This window comes from Xenopus laevis, chromosome 4S (genome assembly GCF_017654675.1).
Source record: "Xenopus laevis strain J_2021 chromosome 4S, Xenopus_laevis_v10.1, whole genome shotgun sequence".
NCBI classification, from domain to species: Eukaryota; Metazoa; Chordata; class Amphibia; order Anura; family Pipidae; genus Xenopus; species Xenopus laevis.
In genome coordinates this window covers 42,688,675-42,701,277 of record NC_054378.1, presented here as the reverse complement: position 1 = coordinate 42,701,277, position 12,603 = coordinate 42,688,675, and the positions used below count along the sequence as shown (strand labels likewise).

Genomic DNA, 12,603 nt, shown 5'->3' with positions numbered 1-12,603 from the left:
GATTACACTATAGATTAGAAGTTCTTACTTTTAAACAATGTTGCAAAAGTCTTAGTTCCCCAACAAAGACAGGTCTGTTAATCAGCTGCCTTGTCTTACATTGTATCAATAGTCTGAGCCACCAGGACAAGAGGATAGAAAGTGACAGACAAATACATATACAAATAACTTAAAACATAGACAATTTGTAATGAATGTGTATTGCAAAGTTGTTTTTTTATTAGGCACCAAAAATTGACATTGCCTTTGAGGAGGAGTCTTGCCTGTTTGTACTTTTGCTTTGTTGTGGGGATGCACCAGACCATAATTTTTGGATTTGCTCTGAACCTTATCCTCCATAAAATTTTGGCCAAATACAGAACTGAATTTAAACCTTAATTTTCATATTTACATTTTTTAAAAATCTGTTGTCTGAAATAATTCTCAAGTTCAGTAAACCTGATTTGACCAAATCCTGTAAAAAAAAAAAAAAGACCATGGCTTGGCTCAATCTTACATCAAATCCTGGATTTGGTGCACCCTCACTATATTATAAAAATCATGTCATCTGCTCATAATAAAATGAATGTTTAAGTATTATAGTATTCACAGAGGAGGTCTTGTTATCCTATAGCCTTACTTGTCCTTATAACTGGATACACGAATAATAATTGTTAGGTATATGGTGGTCCACCAATAGTTGACAGTTCAAGAACTATCGACTCTTCATGGTGTTCTAATAGTTTGTGCTCTTTGCACAATTAATTGGAACGACAAAAAGTTTGCCAAACCATGTGTGGCCCTTCTTTGTCTGTGAGCTGATCTGTTAGAGAGCATACCAATCAGCTTGTGAATGGTCACCTTAAATGATAACATAAAGGCCAGGGCCTTGCGTGTTTTGGGCCTATAACTAAGGGTGTAAGTGCATGAAAAATATAAGGCCCTGGCTTTGTTCACCTTTTTAAGCAGAGCAGAGCACAAAAAGACTTAAGGACCTGGTCTTGTTCACTTTTTTAAGCCAAGCAAGTAAAGGCTGATTTTTTTTACTGGGAGATTGTTTTTTATGGCATAGCTTGGACCAAACGCAAGGGAAGAACACTAGGACTTACTGCAATAAGGAATTCTTGGCAGCTAAAACAAGATGAAAGTGCTGTGCTCCCCAGCCAAGTACCCCTAACCTGTGCTTTTTTTTTTAATTGAAAAGATGGGCTGTTTTAGTTTTACTGTTTTTACTTACTGGGGATAAGGGTTATAGTAAGTGGAGACAGTATATGCAATAGAAAATAAAACATTCTCATCAGTTTTAAATACGTTATGTGGAGTGAATCATGTTGGTGCAAACATGATGGATCATACAGATTTACTTTTTTGCAGGTTTTATATAATGGCATCATCAAGTTCTAATCAAACTAGTGATGGATTTACCCAAGAAAAATTACAGCTCAGCGTGAAAGGTAAGTAACAAAAAAAAGGCCTTTGTAACTGCACCAGCAGATGTCTCAAGGGCAGGGCTACTGCCTGTTGCATGGGAGACGGCCCCATGATATTCATCAAAGGGCCTTCAGAGTGCATTGTAAAATTGGTTTCATTGGGCAGAGTATCTTTTTCATTATGTCAGTACAGCATTGTACTTCTAGATTGAAGCTGTCTGGTGTAATACAATAATGTATTGCTGGTAGTGGACAGCACTCAAGCCTTGTGCAGTATGTATAGGGTTACATAGTTGAATCGGGTTGAAAAAAGAAAAAGTCCATCAAGTTCAACCCCTCCAAATGAAAACCCAGCATCCGTAAGCACAACCTTCCCTACCTTCACATAAATTATATATACCCATATCTATACTATCTATAGAGTTTAGTATCACAATAGCCTTTGATATTATGTCTGTCCAAGAAATCATCCAAGCCATTCTTAAAGGCATTAACTGAATCAGCCATCACAACATCACCCGGCAGTGCATTCCACAACCTCACTGTCCTGACTGTGAAGAACCCCCTACGTTGCTTCAAATGAAAGTTCTTTTCCTCTAGTCTGAAGGGATGGCCACTGGTGCGGTGATCCTTTTTATGGTAAAAAAGGTCCCCTGCTATTTGTCTATAATCATGTAATCATGTCCCTCGCAAACATCTTTTTTCCAGAGAAAACAACCCCAACCTTGACAGTCTACCCTCATAATTTTAGTCTTCCATCCCTCTAACCAGTTTAGTTGCACATCTCTGCACTCTCTCCAGCTCATTTATATCCCTCTTAAGGACTGGAGTCCGAAACTGCACTGCATACTCCAGATGAGGCCTTACCAGGGACCTATAAAGAGGTATAATTATGTTTTCATCTCTTGAGTTAATGCCCTTTTTTATGCAAGACAGAACTTTATTTGCTTTAGTAGCCACAGAATGACACTGCCCAGAATTAGACAACTTGTTATCTACAAAAACCCCTAGATCCTTCTCATTTAAGGAAACTCCCAACACACTGCCATTTAGTGGCATCATCCTGCATGGAACTTATAGTTCTGCACAATTTACATCATCTAAAAAAATAGAAACAGTACTTTCAATGTCCGCCTCCAGGTCATTAAAAAACAAGTTGCAAAGCAAAGGATCTAGTACAGAGCCCTGCGGTACTCCACTAACAACACTGGTCCAATTAGAAAATGTTCCATTTACCACCACTCTTTGTAGTCTATCTTTTAGCCAGTTCTCTATCCAGGTACAAATACTATGTTCCAGGCCAACATTCCTTAATTTAACCAGTAACCTTTTGTGTGGCACTGTATTAAATGCTTTAGCAAAGTCTAAGTAAATCATATCCATTGCCATCCTAGAATCGAGGTCCTGCTCACCTTCTCATAAAAAGAAATTAAGTTAGTCTGGCAAGATCTATTACGCATAAAACCATACTGGCACAAACTCATAGTATTATGATTTTCTATGAAGTCCAGTTTCTTATCCTTTATTAACCCTTTAAAAAGCTTTCCTACCACGGACGTCAGAATAACTGGCCTATAGTTTTGAGGCTGAGAACGAGATCCCTTTTTGAATAGCGGCACCACATTAGCAATTTGCCAGTCTCTCAGCACTATGCCAGATCTCAATGAATCCTGAAAAATTAAGTAAATAGGTTTGGCAGTCACAGAGCTAAGCTCTCTAAGTACCCTGGGATGGATACCATCTGGCCCCAGACCTTTGTTTATTTTAACATGTTCTAGTCTCTTTTGAATTTCCTCACATGTGAACCATGCATTATTAGTTGTGTTATTAGAACTGGGACTATTAAGAAGAAAACCTTCATTAACTGGTTCCTCATTTGTGGAGACAGATGAAATATGAGTTCAGAATCTGAGCTTTTTTTTTTGTTCTCATCAACCAGCTGACCCCCCTCTGATATTAAGGGTCCCACCTCTTCCTGATTATTTTTTTTTACTATTTATTGGCCTCCTTGTACCTTATAAATGATTTGTCTGTCCAAGCTAACTTGAAAGCCTTAAAAGCACGTCTTTTCTTACCCACCTCAACACCAACACTTCTATTGAACCAAAAAGGTTTTGCTTTGCAACGACGTTCCTTGCTTATAAGGGGAATATACTGACAAGTATATTTATTAAGCAGCATTTTAAAGACTTCCCATTTTTGTTCTGTGATTAACCCTGTGAAAAGCATTTCCCACTTAATATGTTGCAGAGATGCCCTTATGCTGTCAAAGTTTGCACGTCTGAAATTTAGTGTTTTGTAACTCCCTTATACAGGACTGGACTGGGAGTCAAAATAGGCCCTGCCATTCCAAGTACGCAGAGGCCCAAACAGCCCCCAACCAGCCCACTCTATGGTAACTTTCTATGGAACCATACAGCAGCCCCTCTGGCATTTGCCAGAACCCACAGATTGCCAGTCCGGGCCTGCCCTTATAGAATTGCTTCTGCAACAGAATGTCAAAGGAGACCATGTTATGATCACTATTCCCTAAATGCTCACCCACACAAATGCCAGAGATAAGTTCAGTATTATTAGTTATTACAAGATCCAAAAGAGAGTTATTACTAGTAGGTTCTTGAACGAGCTGGAATAAAAAGTTGTCATTCAGCATATTTACAAACCTACTAGCTTTTTCTGTCTTGGCAACCCCATTACCCCAGTCAATGTCTGGATAATTGAAGTCACTCATGGTCATAACTTGACCTGGTTGTGAAGCCGCTTTACATACAAACACACTCCTCCTCCATTTTTATCTGTCCCTCCTAAAAAGGGTGAAACCATTTAAATTCACAGTCCAGTCACATGTTTCATCCCACCAGGTCTCAGTGATAACATTTATAGGTAGGGTCTCTTCGCCATTGAGCAAACACCTTACTGGTTGTAATCAATTCTGCTTTAAATATTCACATATAACATAAAAATACATTGATCCCATATGCTTATTAAGTAGATACTGATCTTCTTTTTTTGAAAGGGATGGCTGTTCTGTTGGTCAGTACTGACTTTCTTATTTTTCTGTTTTGTCATACTTGTCACAGTTATCACAATGTGATCTCCAAATTAGAAAAGTCTAAAAAACAATTCAGATGACAATGTAAGGGTTACAGTATTATCCCTTTGAAACTAAACACCTCACATTTATAGTGCAGTGGATTTTCTGGCCAAAGTTATAGCAGGAAAAGATTGATTGAGAGAATTATTTCAGTGTGTTGTGTTTCTTTTTGCTCCATTGGGAAGTGATTTCCAGTGCCGGATATAAACAGAAATATCCAGTATGTCCTACTCTTAGGTTATGTATACATAGGGGTATATTTATCAAAGAGTGAAGTTAGAGATTCACACAGTCCTCTAGGGTGAAATACCGCCTCTCTCCATTCAATTTTAAAGGTGTATTTATCAAATGGTGAACTTTTACTTACACTCTTTAAAAATCCCATAGAATAAAGAGGAGGTATTTCACTCTAGCAGACCGTGGTGATCTCTAACTTCACTCTTTGATAAATATACTGCCTTTGTGCTACTCACTCCTTATAGGATGTCTGCCTTCTTCAGAGCACTTCAAATGGGCTAAAAAAAAAACAAGAACTGTATTTTACAACATCATTCAGTCGCCATTATTAGCCTTTATGGTGCCTTCCTGCTGCTCCTAGCCACCGCTTGTTTACCTAATGGGGTACAGTGGAGCAAGAATGGAGGATAGGAGGTAAACTGTGCACTTCCAAAGGATGAGGTTGGACATGCAGGATCTGTCCAGCGGGTTGGGGCAAATCCTGGAACGGAGCCCTTGCAACTCTAGTTAGATCACTGCCAGTCACTGCTTGTGACCCCTCTAGGGGAGCCAACACCACAGTTTGCTAACCAATGACCTGAAACAGCAATGTAAACCTGCACTGCTGAATTGAACCAGAAAGCATCATTGTAAATGTACACTGGCTGATAATAGCAGACATTACCAGTGTAAATCTACACTACTTGAAGCAGTGAGAGTTTAGCTGGGCAGTACTGAATACAAGCAGGTAGTGGCAGTGTTACCCTTCATAATGGGATAAGAGGCAGTCCATCGCTTCGTCCAGTAGTGCAGTTCCACATAGAACTGCCTCAAAATTGCGGGTAATTTTGCATTTGTTGAAATTTCAGTAATGTACTGTCAGTATTACTTAAAGTGGACCTGTCACCCAGACACAAAAATCTGTATAATAAAAGTCCTTTTCAAATTAAACATGAAATCCAATTTCTTTTTTTTATTAAAGAATAAAGAACATTCATAGCTGTTGTAAGCTCATTTAAAAATTTCAGCTGTCAATCAAATATTGTCTGCCCCTCCTCTATGCCATGGGCATAGAGGCGGGGCAGACAATTACTATCACTTTCCATTCAGCACTTCTAAGATGTCACTGCTCTCCACACATTCCCCCATTCTCTTCATCATTTAATTGTGTAGCCAGGACATGGGGATGGACATCGGGTCCCCCATTCTGGTGCACAATCAAGATTCTGAGATGATACAAGGCTTGTCTTAATAACAGTGTACACAAAATGGCTGCTGCCTGCTTGCTATCATGTTGAATTCCCAGACTGAAGGAAACAAGATTCAAAAAAATTATATAGTGTAATTAAAGTTCATTTTGCTTGACTAATGTGATAAAATAGGTTTTGAATATTTTGTTTTGGGTGACGGGTCCCCTTTAAAATAGACAAGCAGCCAGTAAGAGACAGCAGGGGTCATTTAAACTGGATACAATGGAGAGGAAGGAATTTTAGTTATTACTTGCATCCAAAAACGCTTCTGCAGTACCACATGGTTGCTTATTTGTCCATCTTGTCTCTTCTGATGAATGGTGGACAAATGTACTTCTGATGACCCCATTGACCTGCTTTGGGAACAAATTCCAAACCATGGAATGATAGAAGGCTACTTCATTAGATAGTTTCAGCTTCTAGCTTCTATTGTTAACATACTGTGGGGCAAATTCACTAAGCAGTGAAAATGCGCTAGCATCGACTTCGCTGCACTTCGCCAGGCGAAGTTTCTCTAGGGCGCCGCTAATTCACTTAAATTCGAATTTGCGCTCAGGGAGGCGAACGGTAGCAAATTTTCGCTAGCATTAATTCGTCAAGCAAAAGCGAAGTTACGATAGCGATGCCTAATTTGCATACGGCGCCAAGTTAAAGTCAAATGGACGTATATGTAGCAGCAAATACATTACACTACGCAAGCATGGGAAACCTTCATAAAATAAAATAAAGTTGTTATTTTGCCCTACACATGTGACCACTGTATAGTTTAGGTGCCATATCTAAGGAAATGTAGGGGGTAAGGAGGGTACCCCCAAAAAAATTTACGATCTTTTTCAGCCTATCACCCTTTCAGCGTTTTTTGGGACTTAGAAAAAATTTAAACTATTTTTGAAGCAATCCCTGTCTTCTCTATTGCACTTCGCCTGGTCTGAGGTGGCGAAGGCAAGTCTGGCGCAAGAGGTAACGTTCAGTAAAATGCGCAATTTAGTGAATTTGCGTAGTTACGTTGACCCTTGGCCATAGGGCAACTACGTCTGGCGTAAGGGTGCGAAGTAGCGCTAGAGTAGGTCCACTTCGCTAGCGAATTTACGCCAGCGCCCATTAGTAAATCGGCGAAGTAACGAAATGACATCATGCTGGCGAATTTGCGCTAACGCTAGGCGCTTCGCGCTTAAGTGAATTTGCCCCTGTGTCTCATAGATACAGATATTTTTGTATTGATGCTGGTGCTGTACTAGTGGCTAAAAACATTTAAGTTCCATGCTGTTTCTGCTATTGTTTATTGTTTCTTCTATCCTACTTCATGTGAGTCCTTATAACACTAATGGACTTGGGCAGAAGTCTAGGGAGCCTTGTGTACAACTTGACTGTTTCCCATTACTTTATTTATTTTACAAGCTCTTGCAAGCAGGGATCAGTAATCCTCTTGTTTCCTGTTTGGATTGGATATTATTTTGAAGTTGTTGGTTAATTTGCTTACAGCATATGTGGATGATTCTTATTCTACGTGTTACACATTACTATCAATCGCAAACTCATGCACTCTTTACTAGCAGCAGTCACTGGATTGGTTGCCTTTGTTTGTCCACCATTTAGGTATGTCGGCTTTGCTTCCCAATGCTTGCTACCCCCTTTCAGTCTTCTGGCGGATTTACCCTCATCTACTAAGATTGCATTTATTAAGGCCCCAGAACCCTATATATGCATAGACTAGTGATATATAGGGGCAGATTTATCAAGGGTCGAATTTCAAAGTTGAAAAACTTAAGAAATTCGGCCATCGACCATTCGATAGTCAAACTTTTCTTTTTGAATATTTTGGCCGTTTTTGGTCGAAGTAAAATCGTTCGATCGATCGTAGCAACGATTTAAAAAAAAAAAAAAAAAAGCTTTGATTTTTTAAAACTTGGCTCTAGGTTCTAGGAGGTCCCCATAGGCTAACATAGCAATTCGGCAGGTTCAAAGTGGCGAAGTGTAGAAGTCGAAGTTTTTTAAAGAGACAGTACTTCAATTTTCGAATGGTCGAATTTGTGAAGTATTTTCAATTCGAATCAAGGTCGAATTTGGCCTATTCGATGGTCGAAGTACCCAAAAAATACTTTGAAATTCGAAGTTTTTTAATTTGTAAATTAACTTCGACCTTTGATAAATCTGCCCCATAATGTAATTACTGACTTCAATAACAGAATGTATTTAGTTTTTACTGCCAGTGGTAGTAGTACAGGTATGGGATCCATTATCCGGAAACCCATTATCCAAAAAGCTCCAAATTACGGAATAGACTCCATTTTATCCAAATAACCCACATTTTAAAAATGATTTCCTTTTTCTCTTTAATAATAAAACAATACCTTGGACTTGATCCAAGCTAAGATATAATTAATCCGTATTGGAAGCAGAACCAGCCTATTGGGTTTATTTGATAAAGCAGACTTAAGGTACGAAGGTCCAAATTACGGAAAGATCCGTTATCTGGAAAGCCTGAGATCCTGAGCATTCTGGATAACAGATCCCATACCTGTTGTATGGAGATACATAATTTGGAACTAAATCTTGGGTCTCTAAGCTAAATCTAGTGCAAAAAACATCTGACTTATAAACTTATGATCATGCCTAAATTTACACAGTTTGCATGACATTCACAGTTCTCAGCCAGTTTGTAGAATACTCAATTCAAAAGCTATTTCATAGGAAAATATTGGAATATGTGAGCAAACCCACATCATCATCACGACTTTTTACACAATTATCACACCACTAAATTGGGCCAGTAGACTAAAGCTGATTGAACATAAACTTGTATTTCTGACCCATGATATAAATAAAATATCAATAAATGTTTCATCAAGTTGATGACTTCCTCAGGGAATCAGCCATTTCTGAGATTATTACATTTTAGGCTGGTGCAGTAAGTTATGTATATCAAATACAACTTTTCTAGCCATATTTGTTTTTAGGATTTAGTTTTGCTTTATTTCAGTGCCACTTAGAAATATAGTAGGTGAAATAAGGTGCATAATAAATCTAAAATTAATATGTGGCTTGTGCAGTTAACTTCTGAATGTTATCTTGGTCTCATTTAAAAAAATGTTAAGAAACACTGCTTTAAAGTTAACTTTTACTTTTGGTAAAGAGTAGCATTGCAAATGGCCTTTGTTTTGTGCTATTCTATTATAACTCTTTCCATAAAGCACAATGCAAAGGCATGGCCAGACAGGAGAACTTTTAAAAATAAATAAGCAAAACACAAAACAAACCAATAAATAGAAAAACATAATATCCACTGTCATTTTTCTGTGAATATTATTGTCAACATTATACTAAAAGGTGATTTTTTTTACAGAAGTGCTTTGCTCAGTTCTATTCATGATGAATGCAAAAACAAGTGATAAGAAAAGGGTTATTGGAACAGACAGGCCTCAAATATTTAATCTGGGGTGAAAATATGCCAGTTTTGCAATTTATGTGTTCTGAAGCAGTGCATTAATTAATAATTGAATTACTTGGGGAGCAGTTCTGCTCTGGCAGGGGGGTCGCTGACCTCCCCAAACTGTTCTAAATTAATAGATTTAATGGATACATTTCTTATCTTTGTCCCTGCTGAGCAGAATCCTTAGATTATATTACAGGCAGCTGTTAGAACGGATACAATAGTTGCTAATACTCCAGAGATGCTGCTAAAAAATGTATCATTAAATTTTGTAACAGTTTAGAATCTGTTGAACTGCCAGACAAATACCAGAGACACGAACACTCAACTTTAAACTAAGATTTTGGAAAAAATGTAAAAAATAAATAATAGAAAGTCATTGAAAAAAGTCTTTATTTCTCGGGAACAATCTGAATACAACTGAACTGAAAAAGTGTTTGGAAGGTGAACAACCCCCTTTAAAAGCACTCAAGATTATTACCAGCCCCTTGCAGCAGCTTCTATGGCTTTTGGAGTTGCTGCAGCCCTGCTTCTATGCATCAAGAGTTCATACATCTGCCCCTCTAAGTCTGTGGCTAGCATTGATAATTTGCCATCAGTTGAAAATGTCACAGAATTTATTTTTACTGAACCAACACATAGGCCTTATTGATAAGCGGAGCAGCCAAATCAGAACAGTCATTGTGTAAGTGCAAAGTAAAGAACACATAGAATCTAAATACACGCACACAGTAGTTTCTGTTTAATGTGAACTGTCATATCTTTCTGCCTCATATAGGAATCTCTCCCCTAACCCATTGAACAATACTGGGTTTTGTTAGCCTTCTTCAGGTAGCCTGAGGTCACAGTACTGAGTCAGTCTGGGGCACACGACTTCCACATGTTCATGTCACATTCTGGTATCTGGCCTGGAATTTCAGTTAATTTAGCGGCAGCCTGTGACCTGGCAGATACATGTGTGGCTGACAAATTGCCCATGACCATGTATGTTTATTTTTTATTTATAAAAGCACAAAAACACAATCTCTTTAATGGGGCTTTATACATAGTGGATATCTCCTGTTTTGGATTACTTTTAAGCCCTGTTTCCCATGTTCATAAACTAAGTTTACAAGGATCACTGATCTCTAGGGGCCCATATACTTACAGGTGTATAAGGCACCTGCTCTGATGTTAAAAAGTTGTCCATGCACCAGGCAGTGTTCAACTTCTCATGTGCACTTGGCAGTCTACTTGTTCTCCCCTACCAACATTTCATGTTACGTAATAGTTTAACCTTGGCAGGACAGCACTTGTGCTGTGTTGTAAATTGGAATTGTTTACACGAATAAACATACTTGTTTTTTGCCAATTGTTCTGGAATTTGAGGAGGGAAAGGGGTGGTTCACCTTTACGTTAACTTTTAGTATTTTATAGAATTGCCAGTTCTGAGCAACTTTTCAGCTGGTTTTTCATTATTTATTTGTTATAGTTTTTAAATTATTTGCCTTCTTCCTCTGACTCTTTCGAACTTTCAAATAGGGGTTAAAATATGAGATAAATTCGGATTTTAGTAAATAACCATCTATGGGGCAAATTTACTTACCTGCGAAAATTGGCCAGCGCTGGCTTCGTGCAAATCGCAACACTTCACCAGAGGTAAATTCGCCTGGACAAGGCTAATTCACGAAGATCCGAAGTTGCGCACAGGGTACCGAACGCTTGCGAAGTTGTGCTAGTGAAAATACAATCAGCAGTTCGAAGCTACGCTAGCGTTGGCTAATTTGCATACTGCGTGCTGTTAAAGTACAATGGCCGCATATGCTGCAGCAAATACATTACACTACACAAGGCCAGGGCACCTTAATAAAATTATATAGAGGTGTTATATTGCCCTACACATGTTCCCACAGTATAGTTTAGGAGCCATATGTTATCAAAAGTAGGGGGGGGGGGAAGGAGGGTACCCCAAAAAAATTTTTAGATCTTTTTCAGCCTATCACCCTGTAAAAAGGAAAAGATGGCAGCGTATTTTGGGACAAAATTTCAAGTAAGTCCTATCTACTCCATTGCACTTTGCATGGTCTAAGGTGGCGAAGGCAAGTCTGGCGACGTAACGGTAGTAACGGTCAGTAAAATCAAAAACTTAGTGAATTTGTGTAGTAAAACTCTTTCACCAGAGCGAAAAATTGCCTGGCGCTAGAGTGTGAAGTTGCGCCAGAGTCTACCTCCTTCGTTAGCGAATTATCGCCAGCGTTAGCCACTTAGCCCTTTAGTAAATTTGCCCCTATGTGTGTTATACAATAAAAGTTACTTTTCAATTCATTATTTATTTTTTAAAATTTTTGAATTATTTGCCTTCTGCTTCTGACTCTTTCCAGATTTCAAATGGGGGGTCACTGACCCCATCTAAAAACAAATGCTCTGTAAGGCTACACATTTATTGCTACTGGTACTTTTGATTACTCGTCTTTCTATTCAGCCCCTCTCCTATTCATATTCCAGTCTCTTATTTAAATGAATGCATGGTTGCTAGGGTAATTTGGACCCTAGCAGCCAGATGGTTGAAATTGCAAACTGGAGAGCGTCTGAATAAAAAGCTAAATAACTCAAAAACCACAAAAAATAAAAAAATGAAAACCAATTGCAAATTGTCTCAGAATATCACGCTGTACATCATACTTACAGTCAATTTAAAGGTGTACAACCCCTTTAAGAAGAAGCAGGAGAAGGAAACTTTATACCTACTCCTCCCAAATAAAACCATAATTGGCTTTTTTACTTTTTTTGTACTTCTCAGCTCCACAAACAGTAAGCAGCATGGGTTGCACAGAGCGTCACTGTGTGCTGGGGTGGGGGGCAGAGAAAGCCCCTCTGTGCCTGGTGCCCCCCTTCTAGGTTGTGTTTATTTAACTTTGGGAACAGAGAGGTGTGTGTGAGAGAGCGAGGGGGAGGGGGGCTTCTTTCACCGATTTGATACACCTTGTAAATGCAGCAGTCTGCTTCGGGCAGCACAACTTCCTCCAAACCATTAGTGTCATTAAGAGAGAGGAGGGCAGCTCACAATGTACTCTGTGTAGCAATGCTGGAGAAAGAGCCATTCACAGCCTCCTGACACACCTCTATACTGCACAATGCTACACACACAGACTATAGTCATGCTCTATGTATTCATGTTTATGCATCTCTTTCCATGAATACTTCTTAGAAAGCTGCCTTACATAT

The 12,603-nt window shown here is 38.7% G+C and overlaps 1 protein-coding gene across 3 annotated transcripts in view; it reads left to right on the top strand.

Annotated features, from left to right (window-relative positions):
* wwp2.S (WW domain containing E3 ubiquitin protein ligase 2 S homeolog) overlaps positions 1-12,603 on the top strand; it is a 52,374-nt gene that overhangs the window by 3,015 nt on the left and 36,756 nt on the right. For all 3 annotated transcript variants that reach the window (XM_018260547.2, XM_041561165.1, XM_018260545.2), the window contains exon 2: positions 1,354-1,433. In XM_018260547.2, the coding sequence (XP_018116036.1) occupies positions 1,364-1,433 (70 nt within the window). In that variant the 5' untranslated portion in view covers positions 1,354-1,363. The remainder of the gene's footprint in view (positions 1-1,353; positions 1,434-12,603) is intronic.